General features: G+C 52.9%; 2 protein-coding genes across 34 annotated transcripts in view; one reads left to right on the plus strand and one right to left on the minus strand.

Moving 5' to 3' along the window:
• The first annotated feature begins 391 nt into the window (after nt 1-391).
• On the plus strand, nt 392-2966 carry Smpd5 (sphingomyelin phosphodiesterase 5). 3 transcript variants are annotated; one of them, NM_001304747.2, is given in 7 exon segments: nt 419-1398; nt 1492-1564; nt 1776-1916; nt 1986-2075; nt 2158-2221; nt 2309-2444; nt 2519-2966. In NM_001304747.2, coding segments are annotated over 7 exon segments (1464 nt in total). In that variant the 5' UTR covers nt 419-528; the 3' UTR covers nt 2609-2966.
• The window catches only part of Oplah (5-oxoprolinase (ATP-hydrolysing)), a 40316-nt gene continuing 19715 nt past the window's right edge, over nt 2671-23271 (minus strand). The window contains exons 1-28 of one of the 31 annotated variants that reach the window (XM_087555389.1): nt 18332-18560; nt 18163-18233; nt 12836-13059; nt 12555-12746; nt 11989-12088; nt 11778-11901; nt 11483-11678; nt 11236-11401; nt 10989-11127; nt 10841-10908; nt 10457-10722; nt 9831-9943; nt 9573-9743; nt 9246-9383; nt 9021-9159; nt 8772-8884; nt 8438-8589; nt 7626-7786; nt 7431-7532; nt 7170-7344; nt 4502-4683; nt 4254-4400; nt 4020-4154; nt 3699-3848; nt 3441-3598; nt 3198-3358; nt 2986-3083; nt 2671-2853 (exon numbers count right to left, since the gene is read on the minus strand). In XM_087555389.1, the coding sequence (XP_087411515.1) occupies nt 2707-2853; nt 2986-3083; nt 3198-3358; nt 3441-3598; nt 3699-3848; nt 4020-4154; nt 4254-4400; nt 4502-4683; nt 7170-7344; nt 7431-7532; nt 7626-7786; nt 8438-8589; nt 8772-8884; nt 9021-9159; nt 9246-9383; nt 9573-9743; nt 9831-9943; nt 10457-10722; nt 10841-10908; nt 10989-11127; nt 11236-11401; nt 11483-11678; nt 11778-11901; nt 11989-12088; nt 12555-12746; nt 12836-13006 (3864 nt within the window). In that variant the 5' untranslated portion in view covers nt 13007-13059; nt 18163-18233; nt 18332-18560 and the 3' untranslated portion in view covers nt 2671-2706. Of the gene's footprint in view, nt 2854-2985; nt 3084-3197; nt 3359-3440; nt 3599-3698; nt 3849-4019; nt 4155-4253; nt 4401-4501; nt 4687-7169; nt 7345-7430; nt 7533-7625; nt 7787-8437; nt 8590-8771; nt 8885-9020; nt 9160-9245; nt 9384-9572; nt 9744-9830; nt 9944-10456; nt 10723-10840; nt 10909-10988; nt 11128-11235; nt 11402-11482; nt 11679-11777; nt 11902-11988; nt 12089-12554; nt 12747-12835; nt 13080-13338; nt 13825-15482; nt 15918-17886; nt 17995-18147; nt 18234-18331; nt 18561-23271 lie in introns of those variants that run through there. The other 30 variants (XM_087555380.1, XM_087555390.1, XM_087555382.1 and 27 more) reach the window with 30 other exon arrangements.

Consider the following 23271-nt stretch of genomic DNA (forward strand, 5'->3'; position numbering starts at 1 on the left):
ATTAAAAAACTCAGTTACAGAGCTCATATTTTCTTTTACCTGTCTGGACAAAGTGTAGCGCAAACTGCCTCAAAGTGTAGAACTAACGGTCTTGAAGCTCCGTAGTCATAGACTTTGCAGGCCATCGGTGTTGAGTGTCTGCACTCAGGAGCCAGGCACCAGGTCGAGAAGCTCTGGTGAACCTACCTGGCTGGGTAAGGTGTATTGGAGGGGTGGGGGAGGGGGAGAGTAGGCAGGGCCCTAAGTTTTTCGCCGAAGCACAAAGTGGACAAGGCAGGTACAAGGAGGAGCTGGGGCGGGGCTGTAAAGCCCGGGTTTCTTTTACGGTTTTTTTTTTTTTTTAATTATTGGTCGTTCCCAACCGCCACAGAAGTTCTGAGTGGGTGGGGCCAGTGACCAGCAGTCAGGCTCGCGGGGCACTGGGCATTACGAGCTGCGCACACAGGTTGTGCCACCTGGTCTTGACCTCCCGGCAGCTGGCAGCTCTCGTGTGGTCTCCTAAGGATTCAACTCTCACGCTGGAAACCAATGAATCTCCCTGACGTTCCGCGGCGACGGAGCCCTGTACCCCAAGAGCCTTCACCTGGCTGGCCCCAGACACCCGACCCTCTGAGGCCTTCACCTTTCCCGAACCCCGTGCTGCAAACCCTGTACAGTTTATCCCGCATGCTGCTCTTCCCGGCTTACTGGTCTCTGGACCGGTTGCTGGGTTGCTGGGCGCCAGTATCGCGATCCGGCAGCTTGAGGTGGCTCAAAGTCCTGGCAGGAAGTGGGGCGGCGTTGCTACCTCTGGTGGTGGTCGGTCTACCCTTGGCGTTGGTTGGCCTTGTGCTCTGGCTGCCCCTCCAACTTTGTCGCCGCCCCTTCTGCTATCAGCCCCCTCCATCATGCTGGGTGTGGCCACAGCCCTGGCGCCCGCCCGCTGAGCGCCAGCGTTGCTTTGTCTTTCTCACTGCTAATCTGTGCCTGTTCCCCCACGGACTGGCACACTTTAACAATTTGTCGAATAGTCAGCAGCGGGCGGATGCTGTTGGGGCCGTACTGCTAGATGGCCTTCGGTCGTCACAGTATGGGGTTACCGAACCTAGGCAGCCGCTGCCTAAGGTGCCTGGTGGTGTGCTGAAGGCCACATTACCTATGGGTTTGGACTTCGTGTGTCTGCAGGAAGTGTTCGACCTCCGCGCAGCTCGTCGTCTCGTGCGCATTTTGGTACCAAATCTGGGCCCGGTTCTATATGATGTAGGCACATTTGGCTTAGTGGCCGGGCCGTACATTAAGGTACTGGGTAGTGGGCTTCTACTGGCCTCGCGCTACCCGCTGCTGCGTGCCACCTTCCGTTGCTTTCCTAACGCTCGTCGCGAGGACGCCATGGCCTCCAAAGGTCTATTATCCGTCCAGGTACTAACCCAGGTTGGAACGAGCCCCGGCGGGGAGAGAGTAAGCAGTGGGTTTAACCAGCAAGGAGACCTGGAACTGTGGGTGGTATTGCAGGCGCAGCTAGGCATCCTGGACGGGCGCCGCATCGTGGGATACCTTCATTGTACACACTTGCAGGCACCCCTTGGTGAGCCCTGCAGGAGGGGTTGGAATGTGGGCAGCCCTTCTCTCCTTTGAGGGCAGTAGGTCCCTTAACTTCACCCACACGTTTGTCCCTATGTCTCAATGTTCTCTGCCCCAGACATCCCCAAGAAATGCCTGGGTGGTTTACAGATCAGGACCTGGGTACGGTTTTAGATTCCTACTCTGTGCTAAGTCAACCCCATCTCTCCTCTTAGAGGATGGACATATTCGCTGCAAACAGCTGACGCTGCTGCTGGAATGGGTGGAGGAGTTCGAGGCTGAGAGCCGCCAGAGTGGTGAGGCTGTGGCTTTCAGCGTCCTTCTGGGAGATCTAAACTTTGACAACTGCTCCCAAGGTAATGAGCTGGGGCGGGTGGAGCCAGGACACCCAGCTCTGCCCACTAAGAAACGGTTTTCCTCCACAGATCATGCAAAGGAGCAGGGACATAAATTCTTCAGCTGTTTTAAGGACCCTTGCCGGCTAGGCCCTTGCCAGGAGCAGCCCTGGGCCTTGGGTATGGCTCCTGGGGAGGCGGGAGAGCAGACTGTCGTCAGCAAGACTGCCTGCCACTGATTCTGCTCTCCCGGACTCCACAGGGACAATCTTGAATAATTCCACGCTACACCAGTCCATTATCAGCTCCCCAGAGATGCTTCGGAGGTAAGTGGAGTTCTTAAACCCAGGCACTACTAGGCAGGCCAGCTGGGAGGAACTGCCCTAGCCTCAGTGATGCTGTCCTTCTTCTAGGGCCTTGGAGCAAGAAAAAGGGCGCCGCCTCTACCTGGCTGGACCCCTTCATGGAAATTACTCAACTCAATCCTGGAAGGGCCGGCGTCTGGACTATATCACCTACCGCGGAGTACCTGGGAGTCGCCTGAGTCCAGTAAGTGCCTGACCTGGGGGCTGCTGGGCTTGCTCTAACTGAAAACAGCTCCCAACTCGACACCTGCCCCTCAGGAGGCGGAGCAGGTGACATTCAGTACTGCGTTTGCGGGACTCACGGACCACTTGGCTATGGGCCTGAAGCTTCAAGTTGTATGCTCCTGACGCTGGCGCACAGACAAGGGGATGACTATCGAGAAAGACTACCATGGGGAGCGGAGCCCAAATATCGTGCGATTCAAAGGATCTTTATTGTGGGGCACTCATACGGCTTCCTGGGCGCGGCGGTACTCGAATACACTGCCGCGCTCGGGGAAGGCTGGAAATAGCGGGGGCGAGCCTGGTGGTGGCGCTGGATCCTCCGGGTCTCCGTAGCCCCCACCCCCAGGCGTGTGGAGGCAGAACACGTCCTGCGAAGAGCAAGTGCAACACAGGTGTGGCCTTGTCCCAGTAAGAGACAAATCACTCAACCGCCCTGTTTCCGTTTGGGAGCCAAATTAAATTTTTGTATCCCTGTTTATCACACAGGCTCCCTCTCTTACCCCGGGGTACACGGTCACAGATGTCTTGCCGCCCAAATTCACTGTGCGCCCATCTTTTCTGATCAGGAGGTTTAAGCCACGCGCACCAGGCTCTCCCCCTATAGGAGGAGAAAGAGCTAGGGGTCAAGAGAGGGAGGGGTAGGGAGATGGGGTCCTGAGGTGGCCGCGGCAGAGCAAAAGAGGCCGGGAAGAGCTGGGGAAGCCACACCCACCGTGGAGGCCGTAAGGCTGGAAGGCCCGGCGCTCGGTGAGCACAGACAACAGCGCCTCTTCCCGAAAGACCAGCTCTCGGACTACGCCATCACCTCCCCGGAAGCGACCTCGGCCCCCGGAGCCTGGCCTCAGCTCAAAGCGGCGCAGGATAACTGGATACCTGTGCAGATGATGGGCACAGCGCGTATGAGCACGGGCTCATCTCCCAGATAACTGCCTGTCCCTGAGTGTGCTCAGCTCACCGACTCTCCAGAATCTCTGGATCCGTAATGCGTGTGTTGGTCATGTGACTGTGTACACCACTGCGCCCATGCCAGCCAGGGCCCGCACCGGCACCACCAGCCACTGTCTCATAGTAGCCCATACGGGCATTGCCCAGGGTCACATTGTTCATGCAGCCCTGATAGAAGCAGATAACAGCATTTGGTGAGTGGGCACATCCACCACCACCGCCGTTTCCCAGCAGTCCTCAGACCTGTATCCATTTTGCTCCACCACACCTGGGAGGCTGAACAGGCCCCAAAAGCCCCCAGAATGACATCCACTACTCGCTGAGATGTGAGCACGTTGCCGCCGACCACTGCTGCCTCTGGGGATGGATCCAATATGGAGCCTTTGGGAATTATGACACGCACAGGAGCCAGGCAACCCTGGTGAATGACCGAGGCGATCAATTAGGACTGGATATTAATCCACATTCAGATATAAATTCCACCACCCTAGGCTCCGTTCATATTGGGCTGCTTTTGTTTTCAGGCAAGTCTCAGGGTAACCTCAGACTTAAGGGGTACCTACCTCCCTCACTGCACACCTCTACAAACCTGGTTAAGTGGGATGTCACGGCCCACTAGACAGCGTAAGCAATAGATGAGAGCAGACAGTGTTATGGCTCTCGGGGCATTGAGATTGCCAAACACCTCAGACCCGGAACCAGTGAAGTCAAATACCGCACTGCCCTACCCTCAGGGAAAAAAAAAAAAAAAGGTGTTATTAGCAGTGGGCCTCACCCCAGAGGCCAGTGCTGGTTCCTGCCCCCACTTCCCTTACAAGCAAACCTGACTCAGGTTGATCTGAACACGCAGACAGATGGGAGAGCCATCATCCATGTGATCCTCTGCAGACACCTCCAGGGGCAGGCCCCTGGCCTGCCGGGAAGTTCCAAAAGCCCGGAGCATGTCTCTCACTGCTAGCTCAGCATTCGCCTAGCAGAAATAAGGTTCAGCCCAGCCTTGCTGTCTAAAGGGTGACCCAACTGCTCTGGGGCAGCCACAACACTGCCCACTGCTCCCGTTCCTCGGCCCACCTGAATATGGCCCATATAGGCCTGCACCACATCTAAGCCATACTGTCCGATCAGCTCTCCCACCAGCTGGATGCCTTTCTGGTTAGCTGCCACCTGGGCACGAAGATCCGACAGGTTGTCATGCAGGTTCCTGGTTCCACTACAGCCAGAGATCTTGCCTGGTGCCCGTAGGGCCTCTGTCACTGCTGGATGGACAGGGTCACAAACTGAGCCATCTCCCATGCCCTCAGGAACAGGTGCCCATGCCTGCCTGTGCCATCCATAACCACAACAGGAACATTGGGCACTCGCTGACATGCCCCACCACACACACACACACACACACACACACACACACACACACACACACTTTGCAAACTCCTGGACTCTGAGGACTATAGGCTCCATCCTTCTGCTGAGCCCTCTTCTGCAGCCCAGCATCTAGAGCACCTTTGGCAATCAGTTGTGCCAAAGGCTTCCCTGGAGCTGGAGGTGACTTGGGAGAGGGTAGGTTCAGCCCTTAGCAAGCTCATCCATCTGCCTTCTCTAGGCTCCCCTGTTGCAGAGTATTTGATAACACCATGAACCCCGAGAGTGTGCTATTTACTGAGAAAAACTTTCTTTGTGGCTCAGCTGTAGCACACACCTTTAACCCCAGCAGTCAGGGAGGTACAGGCCCATAATCCCAAACAGTGAAGGTAAAGTCAGTCTGTAGTAGGAAGCAGCCATGTTGGAAAGTGATGTCTAATTTGAGCAGCAGACAAAAGTGACAAAGATAGGATATGTCCAACTCTCACGAAAAGAGAGGAAAGCAAGGGCTGGAGAGATGGCTCAGCAGTTAAGAGCACTGACTGCTCTTCCTGAGTTCAAATCCCAGCAACCACGTGGTGACTCATAACCATCTGTAAAGAGATCCAATGCCCTCTTCTGGTGTGTCTGAAGACAGCGACAGTGTACTTATATATAATAAATGAATAAATCTTTAAAAAAAAAGAGGAAAGAGAGAGTGATGCAGTGGGAGGGGAAGAAGGCAGTGTTACCAGGACCGTTACAGAGAGGCAGGCTGCAGAGAACAAGTTAGACACAGGTGGAGACAGAACAAACCAGACAATGGGAAGCAGCCAGATTAGACACATTGACAAATTATGAGGCCAAGCAGAACAATTCATTCAGAGGCCGAGAGAAGTCAGATTGAATCAGTCAGCTTGGGGAGGAGATGGAACCAGCCGGCCGGAGCTCAGAACCAGGAAAGGTGAGCTTATTTAGCAGTGAGTCTCAAAGGCTGAAAACATTCTAGGCCTAGATCAGATTGGACTGAGGCTAGACACTTTGAGGACTAAAGGTTAGCAGACTAAGGCAGTGAGCTTCAGAGATGACAATCCCATCAGGGGAACATAAGCTGCTTTTACCCTCCCCTCAGGAGAAGTCTACCGCACGTCCCACACGCACCATATCCTGTCTGCTCTATATCCTGCCCACTCCCACTGGCCTCCAAGCTCTTCAAGAATAAAAGGCAGCACAGGGCTGAGACAGGCAGGGCTCAGCATCTAAAAGAACCAAGCTCTTGAAGGGGATCCAGGGCTGCTGGTTTCCATCACACACACACACACACACACACACACACACACACACACACACACACACACACGGGGGCTCATGACTGTAACTCCAATCCCCAAGGATCTTATGCTCTCTTCTGATCTCCAAGGACACCTGTATACGTGTGGTGCACTCAAGCAAACACAGACATAAACCCTACCAAGCACTATCAAGGAAGTCCTGCTGTCTTCCTGCAGTTTCTTATATCCAGACAAGGTTCCCCTCGTACTCCTGTTATCTACCCTGAGAATATACCACACCTGGGGAAAACCCTCGCCCTCCAGTCTCAGTCCTACCCTCTATGAGGTCTACTGGCCACTTGAACTCCACCATGTGTCTCCATGATCCACTGCAGCTCCCCATCATCAAGTATCCTATGTGCCTGTGGGTTCCCCACACTCTCCACTATGTCTTCTTCACCTCAACTCCAGGATGCCTTTTTGAGTTCTCAGACCCGTGTGACCTCAGACCAAGGCTGTCTCTCCCAGTCTTTCACCTTGCCTGCAGCTGCTCTATGCATCTCAGTGCAAAAACCTCCATCCGATAGCTATCCAAGCCTGACCCCACAACCTCCAGATTGTACAAACTTTAGTTCCCAAACAGTCCCTGCCACCTTCTGGATGCCCACCATCTTTGAGGGTGGCTGCAGCTGTCCCATCTGGCCACTCCACCTTCCTTCAGGGTTTCTCTGCAGGAGGTGTAGAAGCTGTTCCCGGGCCCAGTGACTGAGCCCCAGACCCGGACAGCTCCTTGGGACTCTGTAGCCTCGATACCCAGTGTAGCTTGTAGCAGTTGCCAACCGTGAAACTACCTCGTCTACCGTCTTCCCCCTTGGGTGTCTTGGTCGATTCCCCACCCCAAAATCGCCATCTAGGAGGTCATCTTTGGTCCAGACCGAGGTCATCTCAGCTCTTCTGCATATCCGAGATGATTTATGACTGCCCTGAGAGGTCACTACTGTCTCTATCAAGCCTCAAGGTAGGCCTGGGCTGATATCAGCTGTGTATCAGGATTCTGCCCAGCCCTGTCTCTGGGAGCATCCACACATCCCTGCCTGCCAGATCTTCACTGTGACCCTTTTCCAACTCACCCTCTTCCTGGAAGACGCCTCCCTGGACCAGTTTGAAGGACAGAAAAACGGCACCCTCCTGTTGCAGCGTGGTGGAGTGAGGCGGCATAGAGCCCGGTGTGATTCCTCCAATGTCTGCGTGGTGCCCTCGGCTAGCCACGTAGAACACAGGCCTCGTCTGGCCTGGCCAAAACACCTAAGGGGTGAACAGCAACCATCAGTGGCACCAGAAACCTCTGTCCCCCTAACACTAGTCAAGGCGTCCCCCTAACACTTCCTCACCGGTGTAATGACAGTCAGGTCAGGAAGATGGCTGCCCCCTGCGCTGGGATGGTTGCTGAGCAACACATCACCAGGATGGAGGTCGGCTCCTAAGTGCTGAATCTGAAACCGGGGAGACACATACAGAGTGAAAAGGGAGGTGAGGTCATGGGGCAAGGGAGGGGGGCAGAAGGGAAGATGTCACTGTCACCACACCTGGAACTGTACAGTCTCTTGCATGGCACCCAGGTGCACAGGAATGTGGGGAGCATTGGAGACGAGGCCCCCATCTGGCCCAAAGAGGGCACAGGAGAAGTCGAGGCGTTCCTTGATGTTGGTAGAGATGGCTGTGCGCTGTAGGATGCGGCCCATCTGCTCTGGGGGCACAGAGTGGCCAGGTGGCCCCATCATCCACACATATAGCTCCAAGAAAGAGGCACAGGACCCACAGGGTCAAGGCATCCTGGGCCTAAGACTTGGAAGCTTTTCCTGTGTCCCGGGGAAGACCAGGGTGGCAGCATTCCCTCTTAAGCAGTTAGCTGCAGCCCCGGTGTATGATAGCTTATGAGGCAAACACTCCCTGTCCAGCCTGCCTGGGGTCACACCTCAACTTTCCTCCCTGACTGATGCAGTAAGAACCTGGTCCCCAAGCATAAACCCCTAGGCTCCCAAAAGCCAGTGGCCAGGCCTTGAACAGATGAGCTCCCAGTGGACACCCGCATTCTCTCCCTAAATAGCTGGTGATCAAATGGCTCCCGATGAGAAGAGAAAAGGGCTTGCCCTGTCCAAAGCCTGCTCTTGGAGCATGGAGTACAGTTTCAGAGCCAAGGCCACACTGCCCACCCCACTGCCAGTGAGGATCCCACCTTTCCCCTTGGCACACATCTGCCAGGTTACCACATGCAACAAGAGCCAATGCTGTCAGCCACCCTACTGTCTGTGTTCCCGCCTCGTATGCAAGCCCTCGCCGCCCCATGTCCTACATCATACATGCCAGCTATATGAGGAGGACAGCAGTGTCTACTCACCAGCAATGCTCATGAAGCGGTGTGAGAAAATAGACAGCTGGATGGGGTCAAGCCTGGTATCTGCCATACTAGGACCCTCAGCTCCCACAGAAATGCGGATGTCCCCTGTATCAGTCACCTCTGCTTGGCAACCCGGTTCTACAAGGATGGTGCTGGGGGCAGGAGACACAGAGGAGCTACACGGAGGCTGGCCACAACCTCCCCACAACCAGAGATGTCAATCCTCCACGCCAGGAGATACCCCAAGGGTGGAACATCTGCAGCCCTGGGCTAGGAGATCTGCTGTGTCGGGCCCTGCAATAACCCCTCCAAGGCTCTACGTATCCAGACTTACCTGTTGTTGTCGATGATAAGGCAGGGCCCTTGGAGCTGGTGCCCGTAGCCTAGTTCTCCTAAAAGGTACACGGGAGTCTCCTGATAACCCCCTTCAAAGTAGCACTGGGTCACCTGCAGAAGGTATGGGATGAGCTGGGTTCCCAGATCATTTTTCCTGAGGCCCCTCAACATGGCTGGATCTCTCCATCAACCCTCGTCCCCTGAGGTCCTGAGGATGTAGGTGGACCAGCACAGCAAGGCCTCCAACCTTTTCCACGTGGGGAGGTCCAGTCTGGATTTTGGGGGTGTCCTCCAGCTGAAGTCCACTACGGCCAGTTCCCCTCACACGTACATCATCTACCACCACCGGCCGCTCGGGGATAATGAAGCCAAACTCTCTCATGTACCTGCACCCACGCATCCAAGGGAGCAATAAGGACAAAGCAACCAGACCAGCAGGCCACATGCTGGACTCGCAGGAGGTCACATATACCTCTCCACAAATGCGGCTCCAAAGTCACCAGCACGGGGTGAGCAGGCTGTGGCCGGATGCTGATGGGCAGACACCATTAGGGCGCAGTCAGTGCCTTGGTAGCGAAGATGCAGGAAGCTCTCGGTGCTGATCTGAGACCTGGGGGAAGCAGGTTGGGGTACTTACCCAGTGCTATCTGAGGGTGCCTTTCCTGCTTCCTCAGGTACTATGAGACACTTGTCCTAAAGACTCAGGAACATCTGGAAAGTCCTCCAGTGTATACCACCAGTGTATACCAGGGGAAGTGGAGACAAAACCAGCCCCGGGTTCAGTGGTCCATGAGTCTACCTAGGGAAGCCCTGGACCTGCAAGGCATCCACACACTGCTCCTCCAGGCGGCTCAGTCTCTGGTCCAGTTGTGCAAAGGTTTCAGGTGTGTAAGACAGGGAACAGGGCTCCTGTGCTTCGTGAACCACATCTGCCAAGGCCAGTCCTAGTGCTGACAGCAGCCCGCTGTGCCTGCAGAAATGGGTGGCACGGCAGTGCGGGGACAATCCTCAAAGCAAACTCCCTCAGCCAAGGGCACATCTCCATATGCAGACCCACCTGTGAATGTGCACAGTATCCATCCCCAGGGCCCGGGCAATGGCACAAGCGTGTTGCCCACCAGCTCCTCCAAAGCAAGCCAATACATGGGCTGAGGGGTCATGGCCTCGTGCCTGGTGATCCAGGAAGGGCCAATAAATCACCTTTCATACCCTCGACAGCCCCCCCACCCTGTCCCATTCCTGTAGAGGATGGCTCTGATCAAAGATGAGGAATCTGTGTTTACTGATGCTGAAGGTCCTAGCCCCCAACTGGTTTTTGATATATCAATAAAGATGCCAGTGGCCAATGGCTGGGAGGGAGGGAGGGAGGAAAGAGGCAGGACTTCCACGTTCCCAAAGGCTAGGAGAGAGGAAGAGGATTGAGATACTTGGGGAAAGAGAAAGAAGGGGACGCAGTAGCAGAGGAGAAAAGCCAACCGGCTTTGTGAGTTTGCAGGTTAAGTGGCCTCTGGCCTCTGGCCACCTCCCCGACTAGGCCTGGGGCATCAGGGGAAGGATTAGGAGTGCTTACTCATTGTGTTGCCCAAGGCATTTCAAGATTAACTGGCTACACATTTCTGTTGGTCTGAGAATGTATCAAGCAGGGCTAGGAGAGACCGGTGAGGGTAGGCGGAGGGGCCATACCTGTGTGAGGGCACGGATAGGCCGGCACATGGCTTCATTGGCAACACGCACAAACCCCATGGCCACCTCTTCCAGACTTAGTTGGGAAGCTGGGCACGGTCCATTGGTCAAGAAACTGTTGACCTCCATGGCCACAGCCTCTAGAGCCTTTCGGGAAGCCTCAGGAGACAGTGGCTGGTCTTCTCCTGGCCCAAAAATGCAGGGGAAGGAGGCAGGCAGCAGGCGACCCAGGACCAGATTAGCATCTGTCACTGTCACAGGACCCCCTGGGAAGAAGGAACAGAGTGTGGGTCGGAGACTAGAGGTTCAACTCAGAAGTGAGCAGCAGGGATGGGCCTAGAACACCATGGGGAGAAGCCCAGCAAGGCAGAGGCTCGCTCTTACCTTTACGGTAGCAGGCAGGACCTGGGTGGGCACCTGCTGACTCTGGACCAACCACAAAGAGGCCAGATCTTGGGGGATAAAGGACTGGAATTAAAGGTGTAGAGGATAAAAAAAATCTGAGAGGTTGTAAGTGCAGACAGGAACTGACCTGAAGAAGAGGCGGGAACCCCCGCCAGCTGCCACTGTGTTGATGTCCAACTGGGGTGCCTGAAGGGTAACGCCTGCTGTGCTAGCCTCAAAGACATGCTCAAATTCTCCAGCATAGCGGCTCACGTCTGTGGATGTGCCTAACGGCGGATAAGGTATTAGGAGTCACCCCCAAGACCGGAGTCCCCAGCATCGTCCAGCTGGGCGGCTGAAGGTCTTCCCTCACACAGCCACTTCGGCCTTCATACCTCCCATGTCAAAGCCAATGACAGGCTGACCGCCTTCCAGATGGTAGGTGGTAGCTGAGTAGCCAACCACACCCCCAGCAGGGCCAGAGAGCACAGCCCGGGAACCACTGAAAGCATCCATGGGTGCGAGGCCACCATCAGAGCGCATGAAGAGAACTTGCACATTCTGTGAACAGGGAGGGCGGACAGTGATGTGCTGGGCAGGTGTGAGCCTAGGGCCTGGAGCAGGGTGGTCCACAGGCCTCACCTTTAGCTGGCCCTGGAAGCCTCGGCGGAAGCCCTGCACATAGCGCTGGATGGTGGGAGTAAGGTAAGCGTCAGCACAGGCTGTATGGCCCCGAGGAACAATTCGTACCATGGGCATGACTTCCGAGGACAAGGAGACGTGCGTGAAGCCCAGCTCCCGGGCCAGCGTGCCCACCTGCTGCTCATGCTGGGCCCACCTACAGCGAGAACACAGGGGGCTCTGTGCCTCCCACCCAACACCCTTCCAGCTTTCCTCTGGACCCAGCCTCTGCCCACAGGAAACAGCCCCGACTCACGTGTACGAATGCATGAGCACCACTGCCAGACTGTGAATGCCCCGAGACAAGAGCCCCTCCAGCTTCCCACGCAGGGCTTCCAGGTCCACAGGCTGCTGTATCTCTAGCAGGTCCCCTGTGCGGCCTAAAAGGAGCCCATAGCCCCCATTCAGAGGTTGCTAGGATCTGCCTACCCCAAGAACCTCGCACGGGCTGTCAGCACCATCCGCACCTTTGACAGGAGAGCCGGCACCTGGTTCTCCGCGATACAGCACCACTCGCTCATCTACCTCCAGCACTTCCTCATACAGAACCTCTGGCATGGGCACAGCCTGAGGGCAGGCAGAGGCTCAGAAGAGACCCAGGCCTGAGGGCCTCTAAGGGGCCCTGTGTGGTGTGGAAGTGCAGGCCAGGGGATGTGTCCCCAAAAAGTTAGGAGACAATCAAAATGGTCCAGCCAGCTCCACCCAGAGGGCTTCTCTCTGTACCCAAGCCCTTGAGAAGGAAGGGTGGAACCAGCACCCTACCCCAAGAGGGAAGCTTTTTCCAGGAATTCCGAGGTAGAACCTCCAAGCTCTCACCCTGAGTAGTGCTGGCTTGAACTGGCAGAGTATCACATACCAGCCTGGAGGTATGAGGACACAGGTCCTGCTAGCAATACTCTGTCTCCTCTAGGCCTATCTATCATCTAGAGGACTTAGGCACCGCTGCTTCACGCACCTCCCCACAAGGCCTTGGCTGGGAGAGAGGAAACAGTGCACAAGCTGCCTAGTACCCAGTCAGCATGGGAGAGCTCACCAAGTCAAAGAGGTCCGGGCGGGCCTGAGTGCCAATATGCAGCAGGTCTCGGAAACCCCGAGTCACCAGCAGTGCCACCCGTTCTCCCTGTCGTTCCAACAGTGCATTGGTGGCCACCGTGGTACCCATGCGGATGCTGGCAATGCGACTGGTGTCTAGCGGTCGGCCTCGAGGCAGCAGCACACCCTCCTCCTGGGGACCACATAGTGTGAGACCTCAGGTTGGGGGGTCTCCCTAAGCTCCCGCGCCCCCCCTGGCACTCACCATTGGCCCTGGCCCACCTGCTCTAGAATTCGGCGGATGCCCTCTGTGGGTGCATCTGCATAGTTGGCAGGGTCCTCTGAGAGCAGCTTCAGGACACGCACATGCCCTCCAGGGCACTGGGCAAAGACATCTGTGAAGGTGCCACCGCGGTCGATGGCGAAATGGAAGCGCCCTTCTGGGCTGCCCATGACGTTGAAGCTGGAGTCCAGGAATGGCTCTTCAGCTGGTAACCCTGGGAGAACTAGACAGAAGAGCCTGTCACTGGGAGTGAGGGGGTTTGGGGTTATACCTGAGGGGGGTCTGGTTTCTAAGAAGAGGCTGGGGTGGGAAAAGAGATGGATTCCAAGTCTAGGAGGTGCCCAGGAGTGGAGCCATAGAGAAGCTCTGGGTTTGGCAGGAGCTGCAGGACCCAGTCAAAGGGTGGCCAGAGAGTGGAGTCAGAGCCAGGCAAACCCATATGCCAGCCCAGTGTCCCAGTGACTCAGGTCTAAGAGTCCCGATGCCAATGGAAAGTCAGTACCTGGATTAGAGGTAAAAGGACACCGGAGCCCTTTTGTGCTGGAGGAGCCTGGGTTCTTTCCGCAGGAAAGTTAGGGTGGGCAGGTAAGAAATAGCTCCACTTCCCACTTGGCTCAAGTCTCCCGGCCCAGGCTTTATAGGCACTGGAACCCTACAGAACCAGTACAACGGTGGGGCGAGGCTAAAAGGAGGCTAGGAACAGCAGAGCCCTGAGGGGGATGTAGAAAGGCAGTAGCCAGCGGAGTAAGGACTTCTGCACAGACCCCAACGTTGGAATCGGCTCTGGCTTGTGTTCTCCCGCGGTGCTTCCCGCAAGCCCTGCCTCCACCTCGGGGAGGGGCCTGTGGAAACACACTCCTACCCCCCACCCCTTTCCACCCCACACACAAACACAGACACACAAGCCTGGTGTGCTTGGCCCTCCGGATTACATAAATGCGGGCCGGGCCTGAGCACCTCCTCCTTCGCCCAGAGCGATCCACGGATTGAGGGAGGGACTGAGTGGCCCTTGCCAGCTAGGGGCGGACCCAGCGCTTTGGCTCAAGGGCACCTTGGTTCTCGGAACTGCGGAACCTCTCTGCAAGTTCTGGGTCGGCCGAAAGTGGGCGCCCTTGATACCCACCTTCAGGTCTCCAAGTAACTGGTTCCACTCTAAAGTAACAACATTTCTGAAGTACTCAGACGGTTCCCCAGAGTAGGAGGACCTGAGGCGGGAGATGGGTTGGGTGGAAAAGAACGTAGCAAGCAAGGAACAATGGAAAGTAGGAGGCCGTCTTATTCAGCAGCAAAGTGGCACAAAAAAACAAAACAAAACAAAAACAAAAACAAAACAAGCGGCCTCTGCACACATCCCTCAGTCAACCCTACAGTGTAAAAACGGCTCAGTCCAGCTAATCTGAGATCTCTCCTGTAATGAGACCAGCAGAAATCTGGAACTGGTGTTCCCCCTTGTGGAGGGCAACAGGGCAACTTCTCCTGTGTCCTCTACTCTCTTGTTTATTTAGCCGGCCCTTAAGTGGCCTAACTGGAAGGAAGAGAAAGTGCAGAGGCAGAGGAGGCCCCAGGACAACCAAGACTGTAGGCAAAGAGGACCAGAATTTCTTTCTTGCTTTGCTGTTCCTTGAGGGGTTTTAGCCCCAGGAAAGCAGGTCTTTCTTACTAGGCCAGCACTTTCATTCTTTCTAAGACTGAGTCCAGGGAGCCTCAATTGTGCTGGTAGAAAGTTAGGGCCTCTTCAGGCAGGGCACAGGCTGGGCTCAAGTCAGGCCTGAGCCCTTTAGCATTCAGAGTGAAGGGGTAAAACTATCAGCCATGTGGAGGAGATGCTGCCCTACGAGGGCAGCTCCTGAGGAATAGCTAGCTTCTGAGACCATAGGAAGTCAGTTGAACCCAAAGGACTTTCCCCGTGCACTAGGCCAGATATCACACAGCTTAGGGCATGCACACCCAAGCAGCCCAGACTAAGTACTACTGGCTCTCAAGGCCCACTTGGGTCTAGAGGCTAGGGTGAGCTGGTTAGGTATTAGTATTGTAGGCTCTGGGCTGCACACCACACTTCAGGTAATGCCTGGTGCCCCTGGGCATTCAAAACCTGTCCTCATGTCCCTTTCTCATTTCGTGGATGCCAGAGTAAGGTCTGTGGTGCATAGCTCAGTGAGACTTTCATTTCAAAGCAAAAAAATAGAGAGGGCTGCATGCTAGCTCAGTGGTAGATGACTTGTTAAGCATAGAAGAGGCCCTGAGTTCTAATATGGAGAAAAAAAGTGTGTGTGTGTGTGTGTGTGTGTGTGTGTGTGTGTGTGTGTGAGAGAGAGAGAGAGAGAGAGAGAGAGAGAGAGAGAGAGAGAGAGAGAGAGAACACCCAGAGCCAGGAGACAGTCTTTTCTCAAACTCTCTCTGCCTTGCAAGATCCTTCTGGTACCCTCTTTCCTCTGCGTCAATCTCACAGCCAATTGGCTGCCACCTAGGGCATTTGCACTAACCGTTCCTTAGCTTGTCAAGCTCGCCCCAGTCTCACAACTATTATTTCATCCCAGCTCTGCTCCATGTCACTTTCTCAGAGATGTCATCTCCTCGCCCCTGCATGGACTCCCAAGACTTCATCCCGCCCTTGTCCCTGGGTTTGCTCCATCTCCCTCTACCTACCACCAGCACCCAACGAGGAACAGGTGGCCACACTCCACAGGCCCAGGGTTTTGCATGGCTTCTTTCCGTTTGGGCACACATTGGATGAGAGAGCTCTGAAGGATGCCCGTGGCTCACCTCTCTCGACATCCTTGAATCTGATCGTCTTACGCTTCTGCAGCCTAGGGTTGGCAGTTGCTTCTGACAGGAAGTTGGAGCCACATAAGCTTAGGCTATTGCCCCTGCTCCTAAGGACTAGCTTTAGCTCTTGGTTTTCCTGGATGAGCTGCACTAGCCGCCGTAGCTCCTCATTCTCTTGGGCCAGCCGCTGTATCTCCTGTCGTAGGCCCTCATAGCTGCTGAGAAGGGACATGCCCAGGAGCAGCACAGCAGCTGGCCAGTGGTGGTGGACTGGTCAGGAAAGAGAGGCTCTGCCATTGTGAGGTCAGCATCTGACCCCACCTCTGTATTCCAAGATGGCAAGGGTCCAGTCGAACGGTCTGCAGCAGGTTTCGTCTGATTTCTGGCTGTGAAGGACCGCCAGAGATGCCCAGACACTGCCATAGGTCTTTGGATTTCCTTATTAAGCTCTTCCTGGAAGTTGGAAGTTTCTCTGAGACCACCCAGTTTAGGTAAGGCATGGAAGATGACTCAGGCATTTCTACTGTCCACACACCACTGGCCCCTGGCTGTAGCCCCTTGGTCACAGTGTAAGATTACAGATCTGGGCAAGTGGGTGTGATGCCTGAATCCAGGGGTTGTGCAGCATCCAAGGAGGTCAGGGAGGGTGAGCATCAGAGCTATGCTGCAAGGGTAGCTGGTACAGCCTTGGTAGACTGAGGAACTCACTAGGCACATAGGAAGGGCTGGTGGCAAAGAACTGGACGAAGCAACAGCGTTCTTACCCACAATGACAATGGATTTTTTATAAATCCAATGTCATTTTACATTGGACTTTCATTAAGGACTTCCTTCAATCCAGTTTGTCCTGTAAAATTATAATTCCATGCAGTCACTTTGATTCTGTGACCTTTTCTCTATCATTCTTGTTATCTGGTTCATATTTCCTTTTTGCTTGCTTGATGAGTACAGCTTTCACTGGTTAATTTATGGGTTCTCCGGGGATTTCCCTTCCCCAGGAAACTCTGCCAAAGGCCCTTCATTTGTGGTAGAGGATGGGTATACAGGTCCAGCCCGTACGAAGTCAAACAGGCCTCCGGGAGTGGGGGGGGAGTGAGGATGATTATAGCAAAGACAGAAGAAAGATCCGAGAGACATAACGGGAGGGCTGCAGGTCACGACCACAGCAGCAAGTGTATTTCTCATAGCCACGTTACACTCAGTATGTAGGAAGCAAAGCTACAAGCTAACAGAAACAGTTGTGCTCAAGTATACACAAGACATTTGTACACACACACACACACACACACACACACACACACACACACACACCCTATTCCTTCCACCAAGGTCAATAGAATCTTCAGCTCTTCATCTTGAGCCTTAAGTGCACCTCCTCTTATCATCCCATGCCTCAGCAGGCCAGGACACCTTTCAAAAGGCCGCTAACTGCCCTGACTCTGCTTGGCAGGCAAATAGTCCCCCGCCCTTCCCTCTGCTTCAGAGAAGCAGCAAACAGTTCCCTACAGATGGGAAGGAATCCTCTAGACATAGGCAGTAGAAGGCTAGGCACCATACTCCTTTTCTTTTTTCTTTTTCTTTTCTTTTTTTTTTTGGTTCTTTTTTTCGGAGCTGGGGACCGAACCCAGGGCCTTGCGCTTCCTAGGCAAGCGCTCTACCACTGAGCTAAATCCCCAACTCCCATACTCCTTTTCTAAGATATCTTTATTTTTCTTATACATGCATGAGTGTTTTGCCTGAATGTGTCTGAGTGCACTGAGTGCCCGCCTGCTGCTGTGGAGGCCGTAAGGGACCCTAGACCCACTGGAACCATAGGTCCAGATGGTTAAATCTGCCATGGGAGTGCTGGGAACTGAATTTAGGTCCTCTGCAAGAACAACAGAAACCCTTGACCACTGAGCCATTTCTCCAGTCCCGGGCAGCGGCAATTAAAATAGTTCTACAAGGAAACAACCCTAGTTCCATGAAACACAGAATGTTTCAGACAGCATAGATTTTACCCCAAATGAATGGCAGGCCCCATGAATTGAACCCCTAGGCAGACATTCTGAACATTGAGGTGGACAGGTCCTGGAAAAGTTTCTGCCATACACCCCATCACCATCTTCAGATCTGTGCATAGGATGGCCCCAAGGCTCACAATGATTAGCTTATGTCACTGTCACAGCGGAGGGATACCGGCAGATCCTTCAAAGGGTCAAAAGAGACTGCGTGGAAAGGAGATACTCCCTTGCTAAAAGAGAGTCAGATGGAAGGCTAGGGTCTCCTCTAGGGGCTGACTCACCAGCAAAAAACGCTGAAAAGGCCGGCGACTTGCCTCAGAGGGTGAATGTGCTTCCTGCCAAGCCTGAATGAGTTGAAGCTCTGGCCCCACGGGGTAGAAGAGAGAACTAACTCCCAAAAGAGGAATGTTGTCCTCTGCCCCCCACGTGCTAGCTATGGCATGCACAGACCCCACCCCCACCCCCAGAGAGAGAGAGTTAAACATTTTAATATTAAAAAGCAAGGCTGTGGTGGTAGCGAGGTTAGTAGAACATTTACTTACCCAGAATGCACTTACCACCCTCAGAGGCAGGAGTCAGCAGTCAAGGCCTTTCTCTGCTACATAGGGGATTCGAAGCTAGCCTTGGGCTGCACAGTGTAAAAAGTGTCGAATATAAGTTTTCCTGATCAAATACTATTAAGCTTGTGTTTAGGGCAAGGCATTAAGACCTTTTTGTCTTCCTCACCTGTCCCTCCCTCTTGTACTCTTGCTAAGGACATTTCCAGCTTTGACTAGAATCTGATCTCTGTGAGGGAGAATCCATTGGAAACCACCCCTCTCTATTGTAGGATGTCCTAGCTAACTTATCTTAGCCTTTATTAACACTGCCTGTCTGTGTGAAACACCCCTCCAGCTGGCTAACCACTTATCTTAGCTTCTGTTAAAATGGCCTGCTTTAAACTGCTGACTTCTGCAAAGCCCCCCCACCCCCTCCACCCCCATGGCTGAGATGCCAGGATGTGGTTTCAGCCTTTAAAAACTTCATGTTCTAGGCACTCAGGGCCATGCCTAGGTCCAAGACTTGGTTATGGTCCTAGATGGCTGGAATAAAGACTTTCAACTGGCAGTACACTGTGTAAGCGGCCACCTCTGGTGAGCTCCAGGGAACCCACCAGGTAAAACTTACAAATGTTTTCATTTTCTCCACCCAGGAATACCTTTGTTTTTTCAAAAGCCCAAAGTTCTGTTTTAGAAATCCAATGACCTAGAGCGGTGAACTTTTGATCCTTGGAGCAGTGATTCCTTTCGCCTTCCTCTATCACACACACACACACACACACACACACACACACACACACGCACACTCACATACACATACACACTACACACACACATACACACATACACATAGACACATACACACACATACACACACACTCACACACACTCACACACACATACACACTCACATACACACACACTCACACACACACACTCACACACACACACTCACACACACATACACACATACACATAGACACATACACACACATACACACACACTCACACACACTCACACACACATACACACTCACATACACACACACTCACACACACACTCACACACACACTCACATACACACACACTCACACACACTCACACACTAACACACACACATACACACACACTCATTCACACACACACACACACACACACACACACTCGCATTTCTATGTGACCCTGGCTGTCCTACAACTAACTCTGTGGACCAGGCTGCCTCCCAGGTTGCATGGCTTCAAGGCATACAATACCACCACCCAGCTAAATTAGCATTTTTAAAGATTATTGTCTTTCTTAGAAATAGAATCTTGTCGTCTGGTGAGACGGCTCAGTGACACAAGGCTCTTGCCTGAGTTTGGTCCCCAAGACCTGCAGGTTAGAAGAAGAGAACCTACTCTGGTAAATTGTTCTCTGACCTCCACGTCTGCCACGGCACTCATGTGCCCCTATGCAAGCACACAGAACTACAAATAAATAAATGTAATAAAAAATTAACAAGAAAGAAATAGAATCTTGCTCAAGCTGACCCCAAACTGCTGGTTGAAAGAAAGAAAGAAAGAAAGAAAGAAAGAAAGAAAGAAAGAAAGAAAGAAAGAAAGAGAAATGACTGCTCCTAGGTATAGTGGAGAAGAAGGTTTACTGTAGATAAAAGGGAGAGCATAGCCGGAGGCAGACACATCTGGAAGAGTCCAGAGTAGACATGACCATGAGCCATCATAGGAGAGGAGGAGGGGAAGAGAGAGGGGAGAAAGGGGAACCAGTTCCAGCCGCCAAGTAGGCAAAAGGTGAAAAGAGAAGCTGGAAACCAAAATGGCTGGATTATATAGGGAGGGGCCTCTGGGGAAAGGGCAGACTTAGCCGCTGCTAGGAGATTTCAGGGCAGTGAGCAGGGTATTCCAGCCTTACTCTGTAACAGGTCGGGACTGAGGGATGCTGGGAGGACCTGGTGGCTAGGTCTGATCTGATAGGATATGTTGATGTTAGGCACCTCAGCAGTTTGTCCCAGGGTTTGAGACACAGGCCAGGCATGTGGTCTTGCTATCCCCATCTTCTGTTGCTAGATGAACCGGTTTGTCCACACTGTCCAGCTGATAATGTTTGGTTTTCTGTAAGGTATAGTCCATGCACTGAAACTAGTTGGGGAACTTTGGATGGGTTCACATGAACTTTGTACGTCTAAATTTTCCTGGTCTTTCCACGCTGCAGCAGTAGAGGCCAGTTTTTGGTAGCTGGACTCTGAACTGCTCTAGGACTAGAGAATTCCATGATGAAACATGACAGGTATGCTCCTGGCCTTGACCTTGAGAACTCTGGCAGGGGAAGGTCCCTCATCATGGCTGGGTGACCCTTTCACTCTGGATATTGGCCAGGGTCATAGAACAAGGCAAAAGTGTTTAAAAGGTCTATGAAGAGTCTGGTGGTGGTGGCACAGGCCTTTAATCCAAGAATTCCCAAGGCAGAGGCAGGCAGAGCTCTGAGTTCAAGACCAGCCTGGTTTACAGAGTGAGTTCCAAGACAGCCAGGGCTACACAGAGAAACCCTGTTCTCAAGAAAGAAAAAAAAATCAGGCTGGAGAGATGGCTCAGGGGTTAAGAGCACTGATTGCTCTTCCAGAGGTCCTGAGTTCAATTCCCAGCAACCACATGGTGGCTCACAACCATCTGTAATGGGATCTGGTGTGTCTGAAGACAGCTACAGTATACTTATATATAATAAATAAATCTTTAAAAAAAAGAAAGAAAGAAAGAAATCATGAATCATGAAAGCTTTCAGGAGCTCTTTCCCTGCTCCCAGGGATGGGGAGTAAGTTTCAGTCTGAGAAAGGAGAACTGAGTTGGCCAGCCTACCATCCTTATAGCCTCTTCTTGCCGAGTAGGGATAGTGGCCTCATTTTGAGAAAAGGAATCGTGTTCCCAGTGCCACACAGATCCACGTAGTACAAGGGGGCAGAGGAAGGAACTCACTAGCTCCCAGCTGCTGAGCTCTGCCTTTATTTGGAAGTTAAGATTGGATAAACTTAGGGAGGACAACAGAGACAACGGCAACCTGGTGGGGGGTGGGTTGGGAGGGGGGAGCCACCAAGCAGAAAAGTGTTAAGCCACTAAGAGTCACACCTGCAAGTTCTCTGAAGAAGCCAGAGCCATACAGTAGATGTTTCGGCCGATTACAACATGCCTGTGAGGGGATGGAATGTAGCAGATGGAAAGCCAACATGACCTTGGGCCAGCTGGTGTACTACCAGTCTCTCTAGCTGATCTAGCATCCTGATGAGGATTAGCTAAAACTCCTGGAATGTGCTGTTGTTGTTGTCCACCCACCCTAAAGCTGAGGATGCTGTGAGAAACATCTCAGGTTTCCTATAGGAGAGATTCAGAGTCACTCTGTGTAGACAAATTTGTATCTGAGCAACCGGGACACAAAGTTCTGTCTGCTGCTGAGAAACCAGAGCGCCAGCGAGTACGGTTCGGGGGGGGGGGGGGAGCTTTTATTGTAGATTTGAAAGAAAGAATAGCCAGAGGCATCTGGAAGAACCTAGAGCAGGAGGAGGCAGTCAATGGAGTATGGCCAGCGGTCTGGAACTTGGCACAAGAGCAGCAGGAGCCGAGCAGAGGGGGAGAGACAGGGAGGACACAAGGAAGCAAGAGAGAGGGAGGAGGAAGACAGGAAGGCAAAAAGATCACAAGCAAAAGAGGGAATGTAGCGGAAATAGCAGGGTGATAAGGGGAATGAGTGTGGGGGAGGGGAAAGGGCAAGGACAGCTGGGGTGCTAGCACGGACTCTGAGATGTGTAACAGGCATTGGTGACAATGACGGAGCCTGGAGGCCAGCATGCTCTTTGGTAGTCATAGGTACCACAGATAGCCATTTGTCCTTTCTGCCAATGATTTTTTTTTTTTAAAAAAAAGGCTCTTCTTGGTAGAGGAGAATAAGCTTCACGAGTTCCTGAGGAACTTTCTAACCACAAGAGTGCGGGGAAATGGAGTTTCCTTTGGACCTTAACAATTTAAGAAATATCAGTTTAAGTCCAGGAGTGGTGCTCTGAGGCAAGTCGATCTCTCTGAGCTTGATGTTATCCTGGTTTGAGCTCCAGGTTAGCCATGAAGTTAAACAATGAGATCCTCTCTCAACAAAACAAAAACAACGAAAAAGAAAGAAAGAGAAATGTCTGTGTAAAAGCTGGTAATACGGGGCCAGCGAGATGGCTCAACAGATAAAGGTGCTTGCTGCCAATCCCCAGGGCCCTCATGGTTGGAGATAGAGACCCCAGCCAAAGTGCTGAGAACAGTAACTGAGAAACATCGGCACCAATCCCTGTCGCCATCGAAACACCAAAGCTCAGAGAGCATTGTGGAAGACGGTGCTGAAAACCCCGTAAGTGATAGAGCTCAGGGAGGACTGGGGCAAAATGGTGCCTTCTAGACATGCTGGTCATCGCCCTCACTCTCACAGCAACTGTGGTTGGTTGCACAGAATCAATTCCAGCACAGATGGGGGAGAGGCTCATGAGGCCCCACCTCCAGTCTTGGGGTAGTGGTGGGGGAACTGATTTTTCTTTGGAGATGTGGCCTCTAGTAGGTTTTCCAAGCTCCAGTGAATGGCCTTATACCTATGAACACATAGCCAACACTAACTAGGCTCAGGGGGTCAATGAAAGACAGGATATGGCCCTGGGGGTGGGGATGGGGAGATCTGGTGGAGGAACGGGGTGGTGAATATTATCAAAATATGCTATGTACATGTGTGAAATTATTTTCAAAGAATAAATTTCAAATATATATTTGTTTAAAAAGCGAGTGTGGTGGTGACCTAGGACTTGGGAAGTGCCTGAAGGAGGATCAGAAATTCAAGGCCATCTTTTACTGCATAACAAGCTTGAGGCCAGCCCCAGCTATATGAGACTGTAAAAATGATAGCTTGATAGCCCAGTCCTATAATCTCCTCACTCAGAAAGCTGAGGATTGCTGCAACTTTAAAGCCAACTTGGACTGTATATTAAGTACCAGGTCAGCCTGGAAACTCAAAAAGTAAAATAGAGACAAAACAAAAGTCCCTTGGTAACTAAAGGTTGATTAGTTCTAAATGTCACTCACCTATAGCAACATTCTTTAGTATGGACGAAACCA

Source organism: Rattus norvegicus, chromosome 7 (genome assembly GCF_021556685.1).
Source record: "Rattus norvegicus strain SHRSP/BbbUtx chromosome 7, alternate assembly SHRSP_T2T, whole genome shotgun sequence".
NCBI classification, from domain to species: domain Eukaryota; kingdom Metazoa; phylum Chordata; class Mammalia; order Rodentia; family Muridae; genus Rattus; species Rattus norvegicus.